This window comes from Varanus komodoensis, unplaced genomic scaffold, assembly GCF_004798865.1.
Source record: "Varanus komodoensis strain SLA01 unplaced genomic scaffold, ASM479886v1 scaffold39, whole genome shotgun sequence".
NCBI lineage: Eukaryota > Metazoa > Chordata > Lepidosauria > Squamata > Varanidae > Varanus > Varanus komodoensis.
Window position 1 is genome coordinate 4,967,740 of NW_025335922.1, and position 18,678 is coordinate 4,986,417.

Here is an 18,678-nt window from a genome sequence, read left to right on the forward strand (position 1 = left end):
TGGTATGGAGAGTTGCATTTTTCCATGTTCCCAAGTACCTAAGTGTCATGGGAGGGAGTGGGAAAATTGACAGAACCCTTAGGACAATGGAATCCACATGAGCAACCTAAGAGGAGCTTGCCTCAAAGGGGGAGGTAAATCCCAGCACTCTAGTTTTACAAACACAGATCACTTTGGTCTGTGACCCTTTGGGTCAGTGTAACAGCTTGCATTTTGACAGCTGTCAAACCAAGTCAAAGCAAAGGGGGGAGGAGGGCTATTAGGAGCCTCTCTAGGGTTGGTACCTGCTATGCTAATGAGCACTAACATTAGGGGGCCCCCCAAAATTTAAAAACTTGGCTTGCAACCATGACAGCCCCTCCAAGGTGCAGCTTGAGCACTGTGAAGGAGCTGTCAGTGGCTGTCAAAATGGAAATTGTGAAAAACAGCTGTCAAGTCAGAGAGCATGATCTCTCCCGGGGAAAAAACGGATAAAAGGGGCAAGCCAGAGAGCGTGATCTCTCTGGGGAAAAATAAAGATAAAAGCTGACAAACTAAAAGTACTCAAAATCACAATGCCCAGCCAGTGCCTGGCATCCCAAAGTGCCACTTGGGTACTTGTAGGTTGGCTGGCCCCGGCAGTGGCCTGAGTGAGCTGGACAAAAGCAGGTATTTTTGCCACTTTTGTCAACTTGTTAGCCAATTCCTAGTGCTTGCAATAGGGTTGGTCAGCCAGGTTCAAACAACATAGTTTATCATGGGCATGGCAATCACTACGACAACTTATGAGTTGTCGGAATGGTTTGCTGCCATCGAACAAGTCACCCTTCTGGAATCAGTCCATGTTCACATGACAGAGCAACTGCCATGGCCTGTCACCCATGATGAGCTATCATGTCCTGTGAACCCAGTGAGTATCTGATGTTCCTTCCTTTGCATGTGGCAATTGATGTCCATTGGTCTTATCAGGAAGGGCAGTCCAATTGGAGCAAGCCCTGAAGTTCCCTTTGCCTTTTTCTGTCCTTATCACTTCTTCTTCTCTCCCATAGGCACCTGACATCTGTTGGCCCTGTATGTTTGGCAGGTGGAAACAGGGAAATCCGAGTGGAGGAAGCCCTTGTGTCCCTTTTGCCCACTGCTGGTCTTCCTTACTGCTTCTTCCTTCTCATATGGCAGTTAATGTCAAGTCTCATTCTTCCTTCTCATATGGCAGTTCCTTCTCATATGGCAGTTAATGTCAAGTCTCATTATTTCTCCCTTTTGCCATGCTGACTGGGGTTGACAGAAGCTGGAGTTCAACGATATCTGAAGGCCACATGACATAAGGGCATGGTGGAGTCCCAAACTCATCAGTGCAAACTGACACCTTAAATCTGCCTTGCCAGTATAACCTGCTACCTGCTACCATGACTAACTGCAACCAGGTGAGACTCTCCCACCCAGCCCCAGAACTTCCTCTTGCTCCTTAAGTTTCCATTGGCAGTCATGCAGGAAACATATCATAAAATATCTCAAAAAGTGAACAGCTTCCTCTCCTTCCTCTAGATCAAACAAGAAATGGGATATATGCTTTATAAAAACCTAGCCTATCATCCCAAGGATCATATATGTATGAGCTCTTTATAATCATGTGACAAACAGGACATGATGTAGGGTATTCATGATGTGAGCTCTTGCAGCCGCAGAAGTGGTCAAGTCCACAGTGTAGGGGAATGATTATGGAGCTCTCTCTCAAGCATTCTCGTAAATGAAATCATTCCCCAAACCTGGTATCAGCCACAGAGGCACATTCCCATATTGTCTCCCTACCTTGCAGTCCTGCACCCACACTCTCACCTTCCCCCGCAACCGCAACCCAGTAGCTGATAGCAACTTTGGGTGACATGTTAAATTAGGGAATGACATAGGGCAAAGAATTAAACCCTGGCATGTGTCCCTGATCTAAATTCCCCAAGGCTGTTCATAACCAAAGAAATGTGGGGAGATTCTAGCACAAATCATGCTTTAATGGGAGGAAAGCTGACATCTCATACAGACTGCAAAACAAATGCCCTAAATTAGAGGACATATTGGTTTCTAGTGCTGTAAACAATTAAGTAGCTCCTAAATAAAGCCAGAACATCCTTATATGCAAGCCTTCCCAAGGGGTTATTCCCCCGCCCCCATACATTAGGTCAACCTTTCATCAGCCAAGCAAAAAAGCAAGGCAAGCCAATGAATATTTCACTCAAGTCACCTTCTCCTCTGGCAAGCTGGCTGGCAGATTTAGATCTTTGACATTTGGAAATTCTGGCAGCAACGTCCCGAGCTTGGATCGTGGTGAATACGCCACTGTCTGTTTGGTTACTTCTTTTTTTCCTGTTTCATTGACCCAGGCTGCTCCTTTCTTAGAATACATCACGTCATAATACTGGGAGCTCTCTTTTACTGCAATGCCATAGTAATGATACCTGAAATGTTGAGATACACTTTTTCTTTTTCTCTTTTTCACACAGGAGAGAATTATTCACTCAGTATCATTAAACAGGAGACATGGTTAACAAATTGATTTTGTACGTCTTAAAGCACAAGTGCAAATTTAGCAAGAGAACGTTATGGTGATGCTCCAAGCTCTTCAGCTACTTTAGTCCAACTAAAGTAGCCTCCTGAGGGCTGCCAAACAGGGCAGAGCCCCCTTCCCCAGACATTCAGTATGAGTATAGGTAAAGGTTTCCCCTTGACATTAAAGTCCAGTCATGTCTGACTGCAGGAGGCGGTGCTCATCTCCGTTTCCTAGCCAAGGGAGCCAGCGTTTGTCTGCAGACAGTCTCCGTGGTGGCCAGCATGACTAAACACCAAAGTGCACGGAGTGCTGTTACCTTCCCACCGAAGTGGCACCTTTTTATCTACTTGCATTTGCATGCTTTCGAATTGCAAGGTTGGTAGGAGCTGGGACGGAGCAATGGGAACCAGCGATCTTTCGATCAAGCAACCCAGCAGCACAACAGTTTAAACCACCGTGCCACAAAGTAGTGTTGACTTCCCTTTTGCCCTGTCGATGGTTTGAATAGATGCTACACAGAAAGGGCATGAAAGACTACCCCCAATTTATTTAATTTTTATCTTAAAACATACCTTGCCTTATCTCCAAAGAATTTAAAATGGCTCTGTTAGTCAATGATTTAGCAATTTAGTTCATCTTCCCAACTTAAAAAATAGCATAAACATAAAGACTGGTGGCAGAAAATCACAAATTACGTATCAAAATATGTGAACTATTCAAATCATAGAAACTAATTAAAGCACAATCCTATGCATGTCTATCAGAATCAACTCTTGTTGCATTCAATGGAATTACCAGGTAACTGGGTATACATTTGCGTTATAAAACAGCAAATTACACACTAAATACCTTCCTAAAAAGGAAAGCTTCCAGAAGTCAATTAAGGGTGCCTCCAGGTCCACTACGGCAATACAACACAGCATGAAACATTTTTTAACAGATTACATTTCTCCATTTTAAGCAACAGCCAGAGGGCTACCTCAGAATCTTTAGGAAACCATCTTAAATCAGGGTTCTTTAACCTTTTTCAGCCAAAATACTGTATTCCATTTTGGATATACTCTTGGGGGTCACAAAACAGTGGTGGGCAGATCAGAGAGCAAAAAGGTACAGCCAAAGACAAAAGGGCCAGGGTCCAAACACTAGCATATTCTAGATTCAAGCTCTAATGAAGCCTGAGGAAAGGTGTTCCGACCTCCTTGAATTGTGGGGGTGCAGGGGACATGGCATAAAAGTCACAAAACCACAAACAGCTGGTGGTCGGGGGAAAGGGCTGTGGCCAGGTGAAGGGGGTACAGCCATGTGGGGAGGCACAGGAGGGCTGAATTTGGCTGTGAGGTCTGAAGTTCTGCACTTCTGTCCTAAACCTAGGCTAGCTGCAGTTCTACACTGGTTGGAAAAGTGGCAGGTGTCTACCTTCAGAGAGTTGTGTATGCCTAAGTGCCTGGCTCCTAGGGCCCTTCCTCACAGCTAGGCACCAAGGAAGGCTGCCTGCACTGTGGACAATCCCCACTGACACCGTTCCTTCCACAAGGCCTGACTCCAAGGAGGGAGCCCTCAGAGTCCAGCATCTCTGAAGAGCTGAAACATCCACTTTCCCAGCTGACATGGCTTTCAGAGTGCCTGTACACCTGCCAGCTCAATCTGGCAGGATCCACAGAGTAGGCATGGGAGGCAATGGTGGTGATACTGACAGTTGTGGCAGCACCAGCAAAAAGAGGCAGCAGGGTGGTGGCAAATCCTCTTGATTGTGAGGGGAATCACACAATTCACCATTCTCTCAGCTTTGCCACCTGAGGCAGGGATTCATCCTGCTTCATGGGAAGGTCAGCCCTTGCCTGTCCTAAGGCCTAGTTACTGCTAATAAGTGGTTTAATCTAAAGTATGCTGGTATTTTTAGCCTACCCCTTTTCCTTTGGTCCTGTCCCTCCTGCCTTTATTTATTTATTTAAGGTTTTTGTATGCCATCCTTTTAGCCTGCTTCTGCTGGAATGAAGCTTTTCTGGAGCTGAATTTGGCCCTCAAGCCAGTTTGACACTCCTGCTTTAAATGCTGCAGTGCACAGGGGGCCACAGCAGCTCCCACCTTTTACTCTTCTGATCCTGCCATATAACCAAGGACAATGACCCTTGCCTGCTTAGCAACTAGGACTGCCAAACAGCTGGCAGGGGACAGAGTGAATCACAGTGCCAGCTGGAAAAAGCCACAGTTGCCTCTTCTCTTCCTGTATTAGGGAGATGTGAAAGTGTGTGCACATCCACTGCTCTCTTGTTATGTGGAGAACAAACAGCCACCTTTATCTGACCTTTGGGGAGCCCTAATTTTAAAGCTTTCCCTTGCATTCTTCCTGAAAGTGAGGGTGAGCTCCAGGTTTTGGGGGGTTCTTTTACAAGACTTCCTCAATATCTCCTCCACTTCAGTGAGTCTACTTTTCACCATTTCCAATTGCTGCCTGGCCTCTTTCTCATTCTTGCTGCCACCCACTTGTAAATGAAAAGCAAGTCCATGGTGGTATCTACTGTTTATCCTGCTCACCAGCTCTACCATCTTGGCCATAGCGAGAGACAGGTGAACAAGCAGCAGGTACAACTCTAGGCCTCTTATCAGTGGGGCCCAAAGAAGTGTACCCTTGACAGGTGGCTGACCATGCCTATTCTGGATGCTGGCCCTTCACATACCCCTGCGTCCAGTTTCATAGAAGACAGTGCTTCTGCACTTTGTATAGGTGCAGGGAGAAAGAATTTTGGTCCCTGCTTAAACAAGCTCCTCCAACTGATTATGAGAGGTATGGGACTCAATCATACTAGTCTTGTTGATCCATTTATTTATTTCCCACCAATTCCCAGAGATTGGTACTCACATTAAAAACTTATAAAAATCAAAGCATTCAAAATGTATGAAAGTTAAAAAATATAATTAATCCACTTAAATACTGAAATAGTACAAAATACCCAGATTGAAGTGCCCGGATCCTACAAAAGAAAGAGCCTAGAACAAATGAATAAATGATATTAATGAGACCTCTGAAAGGCCCAAATTGCTTGGTGTTTTTTCCCTATCTCCATACAGAGAGAATTTCTGAGAACAACTTAACAACAAAGCTCCCAGTGAATATTCTACATCATACTTAGCCTTTTCATGATTATGAAACACACATTATTGCTTACTTTGACTGGCCTCTGGTTCCAAGTCTTCTTGTGGTTAACTGTGGAAACTGCTGCCTTATTATCTGCAAACGATATTAACATGTCAGCATGTTAAGAATAAGGCCTCTGCTAATCATTTATATTTAACTATGGACTTTTGGGTGGGGGAAGGTAGAAAAGAGAAATCTGAAAGGTGCAATCATAGTCTTATGGTATGACTTGGCACTCAATGGCAGAAGCAGAGGAAGCAGGTCCCCCTTAGCTGCCACGTGCAAGAGCAGGTGCCGCAATGGTACAGTAGAACACTAGTATTATTTACATACTAAATAATGAGCTGTTTCAAGTCTCTTTGCCATTTGAAATAAGCTGAAGACCCTGCACTGGATCCCATCACTGACTGAAATGTAGTGGCATGAGCTTCTTCCACAGGGGTGGCAGCCATGTTTAGCACTCTGTGCAGCCACCAGTGCTCCATTTATTGCCTGAAATCTGTCAGTGCCTTTCACTGATGCTAGGTTTTATGTTGGTTTTTATTTTATACAGCAGTTTGAAATGTTTAGATTTCATATAGTATTCTATCTTGTTGTGTTTTATAATTTTAATACTAAGCAGCTCAAAAGAATATTTTTATTTTTACATTTACAGCCCACCTTTTTCTCTTTTGTGAGGAACATTTTTACATTGTTTACATTGTTCTCTACTCCACTTTATGCTCACAACAACAATCCTTTGAGGTAGGTCAGGCTGAGATGACCCACTGGCTAAAACTCACTCAGTTTTATGCCCGAGGGACTAGAACACAGATCTCTCAGGTCTCTACACCAATACTCTAACTGCCACAGCACACAACTTCTCATAGAATAAATCCTGAAAATGATCTTGGAAAGTGTAGCAATAAAAATCATGTTTTCATTGTTAAAGAACATGATTAAGGAAGGGCAACATGATAGAAGTTCATAAAATCCTAAGCAATGTTAAGAGAATGAGCAGAGGTTTCTTTTCCTCTTTTTTCAAACAACATGAGTTGGATATTTGCTTTGATTCAGCAAAGCTGTTCTTCATTTTTCAGGCAACACTACAGATATGCATAATATGAATAATCTTTTCTCAGCTTGGTGCTCTTCAAATGTTTTTGTCTACCATTTCCAGCATTGATAGACTATTGGCTGATAGAAGATGAAGCCTGAAACATCTGGAGATCACCTGGATGTGAAGACTAGTACAGACACTGTTCTCAGCCCTCCCCAGATCAGGAACTGTGGGTCTCCTGGAGGATGATGAGGGATAGAAAGATGACGTAGCAGAGTCCCACAACTCTGATGGCCCCGAGAAGCCTTTGGATTCTGATATGAGAGCCACAGAACTGGAGGTCACCACATCACTTGCCTGGATTCTTGGCCAGTTCTCAGCTGTCTCCCTCATCACTTCAGGAGCACAGAAACAGAGAGGATGACGTTAAAGGCAAGAGCATCAGAACTGCTGGCACGTTGCCTAGCTAGTGACATTTCATTCTGCTAGGGAAAAGAGGGAAGCACACCCAAGCTCCTGCCCAGATGAGGGCTTGGCTGAAAACAAGGAAGGAGGGAAGCCTCTAGCTCCTAGGTAAAGCAAGAGTGCCCTCTGTGCTCTAAACTCCACTGCAAAGCCAGCCTTCCTGAACTGGGGAAATGGCCAAACTGATTGTGGAGCACGTGAAGCTACTTCTGTGGAAAGATGCCAACTGTATGAATCCCCTCACCTTGAACTGCAAGGAAAATATCACATGCTATGTGTAACAGCCCGTGTGGTGTCATGGCTAAGAGTGCTGGACTGGGATGCAGGAGACCTGAGTTCTAGTCCCCACTCTGCCATAACACTCACTGGGTGACTTTGGACCAGGTACTGCCTCTCAGTCTAACCTACCTCACAGGGCTGTTGTTGTGAAGATAAAGTGAAGTGGAACCTTGTAAGTAGCCTTCTTTGCAAAAGGAAGAAAGGTGGGATGTAAATACAGTGTAATAATGATAATGATAATATACCAAGGAACTTGTTAAATATAGCATATGTCTAGACAGTCTTTTCTTTAACCATTTTAGTGCCAATGCAGGTAGCTGAACAGGAAGTACCTCCATGGGTAATTCACTGGTGCTAACACAGCTAGTTTAGCCCTCCACATACCATCTGCAAATCAGAGCTAATGGACCGTTAGGACTTGACATCTTGTTTGTGGGGATGGGAACGTGGACTCAGTAAACTCAGTACTTGGAAACCCCTTTGGCTAGAAAGCACCCTTGGAAGCCTGTCTACTGTCCTTCTGTTTGTTTTTTAGAATCACAAATGGTTGCAGTGATAGGCTTAAAAATGTGACAGAGGAATCACTAAAGATTCTAAAGGAAGTGACAACAGCAGAAATTCTTTGTTACTCATTTCCATAAATATCTACACTATTTTTCTTAATGAAAAAAAATTATGCTGAAAGCCGCACCAACAAACTGATATAGTATTTTTTCACACAATCATGTGGCACAAAGTCTAACACTTAATGACAACTTGTAATAGCAAATGCTTCTAAGAAATAGACTAGATAGACAGTACAAGAGACTTTGGGAAGCCAGACTTGAAGAATCCAAACTGAGGAATATTAGTTGGGGAATATTTAGTATCACTACATTCTTTTTTTAGTTGTTTTGATAAATAGATGCCATTTAGCATAAACACTAGATACAAACAGCCAGATTTCTCATGGGTTGACACGAATAAATTCCATATGAAGGTACCAGTAATGGAAAAACTATTATGCCTTATTTAGGATCTTTTAAAGCTACTCTGGGAGCTTACTACTGCTCAAAGAGTGGGATAAAAATGCTCTATATAAATATAGTTAGGGCAAAACTTCCACTAGTTACGTACCACTATAATATATCCCAAGTTCATTCTCATGGTAAGCAAATTATGCAGGTGCATGCAACTATTATTCAAATAGTAGGACTGCACAGACCTTTTACAAAGAAACTGGCTGAGGTATTTTGTATTATAGTTCCTATTTTTTAAATTTTCCATATGCAAGGAAAAAACTTTCCATATTTATTAAAAAATAAGGCTGAAGGAGGAAAGTTTTTTGAACACAATGCAGTGCCAATTTATGGAAAACATTTGCAGAAATAGCTTCTCAGCTTATTTCTACTATAGACAACAAGTCTACAGATGGAGGAGGGTCTCACACACAACACTGGGAAATGAGGAAGAAGCTGAATGTGCAAAATATTACTTTTAATAAGTTGTGCCAAGCTTGAAAAAGAATCATCGCATGGTTCAAACTGACAATATGAAAAATAAATATATACATAAAATATACATAGTTAATAAAATATTGCATTCTAATGCCCCCTGCAAAACTAGCACAAAAAGATATATCTTGCTACAACTGATATAATCCTAGACAACTCTAAAAAGAAAAAAAGTCCTACAACTCCCAACAGTCCTCAGCCAGTGATGCTGACTGAGGAATGCTGGGAACTGTAGGACTTTTGTCTGTATAAGCATGCATAGGATTGTGCCCTAAGACTATCTTTTGAATCTTTTGGTTTTGATCACTTTCTTTCTATTACAAATGGATCCATCACAAGAGGGAGATGAGTTGAAGGATGGCAAAAATGGTCTGTGCAAAAATGAAACATCACACTTGCTTCTACCTTCCATTTTCCTCCACTTTTACTACTTATTTAATCTTTTTTTTTTTGTACTAGGAAAGCAGTTTGCATTGGTTCGTGAGCCTTATCAAGAACTGCCCATGTAGAAAAGAATGTCACAGAAGCGTGAATTTCACTTGCCATTCTGGTTTAATTTCTGGAGCAAAGAAAAAAAATCAGCAAACAGAAAAACCGCTTTTGTGGAGCTGTGAAAGTTCAGGCTAGCTATTTGATAAATGAGCAGACAGGCAAGCAGCCTCTCTTTCTCCCTCTCTCTCCCTTTTTGTACAGATTCAATGAAGCCTACCTAAAGAACACCACATGCTGTTCCAGCTACTGATCTAACATTCCGCAACATCTCAGCCTTCCAAATTCTCTTTAATTACACATTAATCCCACCCCTCTCTCTTTCAGTTTGTGCAGACAGGGATGGGGGTTCCTAGGGGCTGTGGGAAAAAAGGCATTTTCTGGGTTTTGGGGTGGGGTGGGGGGGTTCTGTTGTCATTCAGAATGTACGGCTCCACTCTCAAAGCAGGTTATTTCCCCAGCAGACCTAAAGCAAAATGAAGATTCCCCATTAACCCAAACTCTCTTTTGGAAGAACTTACTGTGTTTTTAGTTTTGGTTTTACCTGGCTTTAATATTTTATTTCATGAATCTTTGTATCTAGTATTGTGCATTTGCATTTGTGACTCTGTAAACTGCTTTACAGAGGTTTTTTTAAAAAATATGGTAAACAGTCAATAAATTCACTGATTAAATAAATAAAGTACAATGAATGATTTCCTTTAACCCTCAAATACTAAATCCATCCAACAGTTAAAGGCGCTTAGGTTTTCAATAGGACTTATCAAACTTTTATAATCACCAAAACTGCATCCTTGGAGAAGTTCCTGATAATGGTAAAACCTGGATCTTATTTAGTGGCAACAGCCTGTGTCCAAATAGCAGATGCAAGAATTGCCTTGGGGTAAGAGAGAGTCATATTTATTTGTAAACAGTGAAGGGACAAGAACCCTTCCAAGAACTAAGAACACTACCAAACAAAGAAGAATGATTATACCAACCATTCCCAGCTCCCTCCAAATGTGTTGGGCAATAGCTCTAATTATCCACTGCCAGCATGCTCCATTCTAGCTTGGGATGGTAGCAACTGTAGTCAAACACATTTGGAAGTGCTAAGTCTGGGAAAGACTGTTTACCTGATGGTTGGCACTGCTATGAAGGCTGCTTACACACAATATTAATCAGTTCTAGAATCTTGTTTTTTACAGAGGTAAACAAGATACAGACAAGTATATAGGCAACATCTCTCCACCACTGGTTAACCTCCAATAACTGGTACATGGGAGAATAACTGCCTCCATGTCATCATGGCCTAGTCTGAATTTCAGAAGAGGTACATGAACTGGCTGAGCCTCTGGGACAGGGGTCCTCAAACTTTTTGAACAGGGGGCCAGTTGAAAGGCTGCGGTGACCGTCACGGGCCGGTGAGGTGGGGGTGCCTGGGGGCGTGGGCCGTCGGATGCGCACGAGGCGGCATCGGGCACACACGGCGGTGGCTCGCCCAGCTCGGAGATCTCCAAGAGAGTCCAAAACCATCTCCGAGCGAGCAAGCCACCACCTCCCCGTCAGCGCTGCAAGGCAGTGGTGAGCACGGACGTACGGGAGGCAGGTGGTGGTGGCAGCTTGCTCACTCAGAGACCATCTCCGAGCGAGCAAGCCACCACCTCCCCACCCGTGCAGCAAGCGCGCGGACAGGGAACAGTGGCGCGGTCCAGATGGAAGGCCATGACGGGCCAAATCCATCCCACCGGCCGTAGCTTGAGGACCCATGCTCTAGGAGAAGAGTTGAATCAGGCTCCTGAATTCAGTCAGGGCTGCCAAAAAGGAGCCCACCCAATGAGGTACTTAATGCCTCCCAAGCTGAGGAGCCAAATGCCATCTGCACAATGGCACCTGCCTAATGGTGCAGCAAGCGTACTAAGTAGGAAGCCACCAAGCAGAGAAGATACACCTGCCTCCAGAGCAAGTATTTAGCTCTTTAAGAGTGCCCATTTTCGCATAAGAAGGCAGAGCCTGGAGAGCATATATGGGAGCCACAGGTATATAAGCCTTCAGTCTTCCCCTAGCCTTTGTGGAAGATGTTGCACACCGGGAGTTGTCTGTAATGTTGTAGCCACTGGCCTGCTTAGTGTGCTGCCTGTCTTGTCTTTTGAGTACAATATAAGGACAGAGCAGAACACTTTGAACATAATTCCAATTGCTAGATTTCATTTAGACATTGTGGTTGTCAGGTATTTTCTGTAACTTTGCCTAGTTTAAAGATAGCCAAACCAGATGCATACATGTTTGTTAAAGATAGGTTTACTCATTGGTTAAGAAACTGGGGTACGAGGTAACTGTCTACATTAAAGGAGTATGCTAGGAACAGGAGCGAAATCCATCCCTCTACTTATCTCCCAATACTTCACTGCTTTAAATTGCTTCCCTCAACCTGGCTGCAGCACTGGAAGTAAGCCAGAAGGGAGATAATGCCCTAAATTGACAGAGAATGGGAAGGGGAAAAGGGGGATTATGGGGTTTGCTCACTCTGTGGCATACTCCTTCCGTAAAATGCTAACTGCCCTGCCACTTGTATAGCTGAATTGGCAACTATATGAATCCCTAACACAGTGACAACTTTTACACGACATCACAATGTTTAGCAACTAAGACTCTAGTGCCTGCATTTCTATTTTTCATCCTGCTTTCCAATCTCCTTTCTTTCTGTGTCGTGTATTTTTTGTAAAAAACATACAAGCAGGGACTGTCCTATTTCTTATCTCTGAAAGCTGCTTCAACAGCCTTTGGGGCTGAAGGTGGAACAACAGCACTTTGAAGAAATCAGCCTTGTGACAGCTAATTCCATACAGCAAGTATGCATTGTGCTAATGGTGTGTTGTTCTCATGTTTACTGTTTTTACAAAGCATCCTTCATTTGAATTGTGGAGAGGGTGACCACCTCGCCTCTAAACCAAGGAAAAGGCTACAAAATGCCAGGAGTTTTAGATGAATGCTTACTTTGTGTTCCTCAGGATAATCCAAAACTGTCCAACAGTGTGCCAATGGGATTGGCTCAGACTTATTCTAGATCAGCAGTTCACCACCCTGGTGCCCAAAAATGCCATGGCACCTGTGGGGACATCCAATGGTGACCACAAAGCTTTCCTCTCCCTGCTCTCTTCAAAAAATCATGTTAAGAACAACTCAGGAAACTGTTAGAGTGACCTTCCTTCTCTCTCCTTCTAGCCTTGTTCTTTCTCTCCCCTCTACCCCTTGGCTTTGGTCTTTCCTCCTCCTTCCCAGACTCTAGCCTGAGTACTTCGCTCCCCCATCTCTCTGTAGCTTCCTTCTGATTAGCCAGACCTACACAGCAGCCATGATATGACTAGCCACATCCTCTCTTGTGCTACTGCCCACAGCAGTTTCTCAAATTCCCAAATGTGACCAAGGATCCAAAAAGGTGGTGGGGTGGGGGTGGGGGTCTCCTGTTCCTGATAATACTCACATTTCAGTTAACTGGACAGAATAGTGATGGAATATTTGCATTGAACAAAAAGGGCATCCTTGAAAAAGAAATGCTAGCTTAACAGACGATACCTAATTTTGCCTGAGTAAATGATCTGCATCTCCTTATTTAGTAACTAAAAAACAAATATCTAAAAGTCTGTAAGATATTTGCATACTTCGTTCAACTCAGCGTAAGTCACTCCGCTCAGCAATACAATAAACAAACAGGAAAAAAACTATACAATTATAGCCAATATCGCATTATACCAATAACTCTTTAATAGCAATGGAACAAGGTTTTCCCATCACTACTATATGTAATCAATGCTTGGATTCAGAATGCCCATCATTTCTTTTCTTATCCACAAACCTACTTCTAATATGTTTATATTTGATAACATATAAATCATATGTTATAGTCTAAAATAAAATTAGAATTAAAATAGAATTAAAGACCATTTTTACATAAGTAATTCAGTGGAGACTGAGCCATATGGCTTGAGAAAGCCATTGTTTGCTATGATCAGATTCAACAGAAAACTAAGGTTTGCTGTTAATCACAGGCCAATGTTTCTGATCTCATCTTGTACACCAAGAGGGTGTGTCAGCCTGCTTCCAGCTAGACTGCAACCTGCACCATAGCCATGAACATGTGGATGAAATCTGGTTGGGGAAAGCTCAACTAAACATTTGAATTTTGGCTTTGAGCTGCCAATAAGCCAGATGTAGGCAACTTGTTGTCCTCCAGATATGGTGAATTAGGAAACTTGTGGCCTTCCAAGCCAGTATTGCCTATGGTGAGAATGATCGTAATTGCAGGCCAAGACATCTGGAAGCGGGGAGAAAAACAGCACCTGATCACTGAAAACTGGAGAGTAGCGCCTATCTCCAGTGCTTGGGAAATGATTGTTATTTACAGCTGCATGAGTTTCAGCACAATAATGTTTTAGCACAATAATTTTCAGCTGAGATATCCCTCTTTTAAGCTGCATGCACAAACAAAGCTTCAAGGTTTTACAAATAGACTGCCACTGATGAGAGTTGTAATCCTACAGATCTGAAGGGCATCAACTTGTGGAATGCTGTGCTAAAGTGAATGGGAATGTTATAACAATGTGAGGATACAAGTCAAGTAAGCAACTTTCCTTTGGGAATGTATCCATGTAGTTCCTTCACCTTTACACAAAGCAACAACATCCCTATCAAGTGTCAACCGGCCCATAAACAGCCATTCTTAGGAGTTGCTCTTTTGATTGTAGAAATCTTTTTGGAGGGTTAATAAAGCTTGAAGGTTAACCTGGTTACATTTTCTGCCATAAGTGCCTAGGACAGGGGTCTCAAACTCAGCTTACCTGGGGGCTGCTGGAAGTAGAGGCTGGGTGAGGCTGGGCTGCATCAAGTCTTCCACCGCCGCGGTGGTGGTGGGCTGCTCATCCCGCGGCCGGCCTGGGCGCTGCCGGTGCTTTGAAGGCCACAGGGCCCCTCCCCCGCACCCCGTCCGTCCCGGCAATTGGCCCATGGGCCGCGAGTTTGAGACCCCTGGCCTAGGAGGATGCAGTTCATGTAATTTTAGAGAATTTTGCCTTTTCTTTTAAGATGCTATAATTTTCCCAAAGTTTTGTGGAAAATTTTCTTTATTTATTAAATACATATTTCTGTTGCTTCACTGGTTACTGTTACCCAAAATTTGCCTGGCAGGAGATTAGGTTGAATGAAATGAGTGGGATTGAAAGGAATAAATAGGAAACTATGGGAGAAGGAGGGATTTATGTCTTGTTCTGGAACATGCTTATTGAAACTGTGTGTGTGCATGTGCAAATGTGCATGTGTTATGTACCAAAATGAACCTATTACAGAAGTATTACATTGAACTTCTAAGTAACTGGAACCAATTGTTCTGGAGTCTAGTATTGACCATCAAATATTTTATATCTGGTATATAATGTTAAACATTTGATGCATGGTCCCAAATGTTGGACGTCACGTATTTGACATTTCATAGCTTTCAAAACAATACATGAGAAAAAAAATCAAGAAGTAGTAAGAATTCCAAGAATGCCATTCAAAGACAAGTGTAAGTAGAATACAGGTCTAAAACACACAATCTCTTTATGGTATATGTTCCATGTCACAATTAATTAATATCATCATCAACCCTTAGACAAATCCAAAATAAACAAAGTTTTTGACTTAAGTCTCATGTCTACTAAATTACTTCCTGAACTTGATGCCAATAATCATAATCTAATCAAGATATATTAGGGGAAAGTTCAAAAGAAACCATATGCACAGTTTTCTCCCAACGTTTTTCTTCTCTTCCTCTTTGGAGGGCAGCCAATATGGGTAAGGAATTCTTGTTTTACAGTCATTATATTTCATTTGTCCAAATCTCACTTGAGTTTATACTCACCTTTCCAAAGCTGGCAGCATTAACAGGCTGTGTGTCATTCTTTTCACAGAAGTCCAGGTAGTGCATGTAGAGGGCGCTTCGAGGGATGCAAACTCCTTCTGCAATCTCATAGTTCTCCTCCAGCCTTAAAAACAACGATCAAGCAGAGGAAACTACACATATGTTGGCTGTCCTGTACTACAACATCCAGATCTGCAAAGTTTAGGGCTGACCATTACAGCTTAACCTTGTTTATTCTCAAAAATTAGCCAGATGCAATAAAGATTTCAGTCACCTCTTTTGTTTTGAAATACACACTCCATCCTTTTGACTAAAGCAATCTCTTTAATACTAAAACATCTCGCATTCAGGCTCCTGTAACTTTTTAAAATGTCTTACATTACAAGGAAGTTGACAACTTTGTCTATTTATAAGTCTGTTTAGAAATAGGTCCCACTATTCAATGGGCTTGCCCCTAGTAAGTAGGTTTAGGATGGCAACCTGTCTAATAAAGGCTGGAATAAAGCACATATACATATGTAAGGTAAGTCATACATTAAAATATTCTTATGTTACAAGGCCTGAGCCAAACAAGAAGATACTGTTCTGCTGTGCCTCAAACTTGTCCTTCCCATAAAAGCTTAGGCCATATTAAATGTACAAGTATTTTAAAATACCAAAAGTTTCAGCCTGTTACAGCAAAGACGACAAATGCAGCTACCTTTCTACAATGCCTCCCCCATGCTCTATTTCAGTTTGTATGGAAATAGCAACCTAAGGGCATATATGGCCATAAACTTCTTCTAACTGTAACATTTAAAATCTCCCACCTATGCATCTAGGTAGCATTCCATGCCTTGTCTGTACTTGGCTGTCCTCTAATCAAGCAGGTGGTTGCTGCTATCACTTCCAAAAATTGCCTGCTAGAGCAAGGAGAGAGAGACTGGATCTAATCCCCTGTGTCTGTACATTAGTGAGCAGTGCCATCAACACTGACATTCACTGGGAGGGCACTTGTGGCTAAGGGAAGGGAACCTTGTGAATAGCCACAGAGGCCGGATGTAGCCTGAAACGACAGGTAGCGCTCACCCACAAGAAAATACATGACACCCAATCTTGGGTGGTGATTAGAATGTTGGACTGGGACTTGGGAGATCCATGTTTCATTCTCTGCTTGGCCATGAAGCTCACTAGGGGGTCTGTGGGTCAGTCACTGACTGTCAGTCTAGCCTATCTGGCAGGGCTGTGGTGAGAATAAAATGGAGAGGAAAAAGATCACCATGTAAGCTAATTTGGGCTCCTTGAAGGAAAAAAAAGCTGGATATAAATGTAATAATAAAATGAAAATAAATAACTTACTGTAGCTCGATTAGGGCATATATATTTTAATTCAAATTAGAAATATGTAGCTTTGTATGTAAGATTCCACTTTTCTAATCTATCCCCAAACATTAACATTTTCATTTAAGAAAGGAATTTCCAAGCTTGCCTATATTTAATGTATGACCCGTTCTAGTAACATCAGTGGCTCTGCTCCAAATAGTTGTTTACAATGTAACACAGACTGCTTCTTCTTAAATATAGTCCTATAATTAATATTAATTCAGCAAACCTGGATTAGTGAATAAACATACTTTTAAGCACTTCTCCATAAGCAGCACTCTAATCTCCTGAGAAGCTAATTTTTCTGTCTTGCTACCTTGTTTGGGGATTTTTATCCCTATACTAGACCTATGACAGTAATCTATCTCTGCAAAGTATTTTAATAAGATATCTGATGTGATGAATAGAATCAGTTTGTAAGGGGAGCAGCTATTCTTCCTTTCTTCCTCTACAGGAATATCATCACTGCATCTTCCCTCAAATTCATGGACTTCAACAAAACCCCTTTTCAAAGAGCAGAGACTTTGCTTGTATGCCATAGCTGCTAATTGGCATGTCAGTTTCTCTGACCAAGATAGGATAGAAAGAAAGGCTGTTAATTATTTCTGTTCATCATATCTGATGAATTTCCCCCTCTCTTCCCCTTCTCTTTCACAGAGAATCATTAGTTGGACACTGAACAATAATCCTTTATACCTGAACTTTTTTTTAATGATCAGAAACCCCATCTTGCTCAATATCTTTCTTTTTTGCTTTTTTGTGAGGGAGAACTTTGTCATATTTTGAATTCAATTACACTGCTGTGTTAAGATAATGAATTTGGACTATTATCACTTTGAGAATTAGAAGAATGTCATTGAACTCTTGTAATACGCCATTTGAAGCTATTTGCCACATTTTGACATGGCTCATCACGTAATAAAATGGAAGAATCTTTCCAATAAATTGAGTTTCAGCAATCCCTACTTTTCTACTACAAATATCAATTTTGATTAGGCCTGAAGAAGTTGAGAGTCCCACCAAAGCAAACAGAGTCCTCTAGTCAGGACCTTCAAGAAGGTCCTGTTTTTGCTCTCTGTGCTGCAAATGGTAGGTTTTTGCCCTTAGTAGGCCTGGGCTATTTAGGTTAGACTTGGTGGTTCAGAAGTTGTTCAGGCCTGATCTAGATTGAAAAAAAAGAACATGTCTGCACTTGACAATGCTTTTGGCAGATATACAATCCATTACAGTTCAGATGTATCTATTTATTCATATATTTATGCATGTGTGTGTGCACGCATTTATAAGTCACCCCCTACTCCTAATGGAGTCTCTGAGAGGCTTAACTATTTTAGCCACTTACATACAGATTGTGGACAGGCATGATTGCATTCTGGGGTGATCACAGTATCTATACCAGCGATGTTGAACATTTTTTAACCTGACAGCCAAATTCTATTTTGAAGAACCTCTCAATGGGTTGTATTCCCGTGATGGGTGTGACTGAAGGCAAAGGGGATGGGACAAAAATGACAGCAGAGTTTTGCTTAAAGCTCTTCCTGCAAGTAAGTAAGATTGTGGAGATGCATTTCATCATTGTAGAATGAGAAAAAATAGCACAAACCCCAGGAAACCACCCAGTACTAGGTGGCTGGGGTAAGGGAGTAGCCGCTATGGGAAGGGGGGTAGCCATCTGTGAAAGCCCAGGTAGGGTGGATTTTCTACCAAGTCTGAGGTCCTGCATATCTGAACTAGTAGAATCTTGCACACAGTGTTCCTCCTGATTTTGTGTTCAGTTTTCCCCTCGTACTCTCTGTCATCCAGGGAGTCACAAGCTTGGTTATTTATTTAGTTATTTATTTAAAGCTGACTTTCAGGACAGGAGCCTTCCAATGCAACAATAAAAACTAAGGTGGCAATAAATGTAACAAACATTCCAAAAGCAAACAACCAACCAAACAAAAAAACCCAGCATACAATACCGACCACATGTCTGCAGCTACAGTCCAGTCCACAAAAGCATAGCCAGGGGACAAAATA

The 18,678-nt window shown here is 42.2% G+C and overlaps 1 protein-coding gene across 1 annotated transcript in view; it reads right to left on the reverse strand.

Annotated features, from left to right (window-relative positions):
- Positions 1-18,678, reverse strand: part of RFX4 (regulatory factor X4) — an 89,180-nt gene that overhangs the window by 30,885 nt on the left and 39,617 nt on the right. Inside the window, exons 4-6 of the mRNA XM_044441067.1 lie at positions 15,298-15,421; positions 5,689-5,750; positions 2,216-2,429 (exon numbers count right to left, since the gene is read on the reverse strand). Of these exons, the coding sequence (XP_044297002.1) occupies positions 2,216-2,429; positions 5,689-5,750; positions 15,298-15,421 (400 nt within the window). The remainder of the gene's footprint in view (positions 1-2,215; positions 2,430-5,688; positions 5,751-15,297; positions 15,422-18,678) is intronic.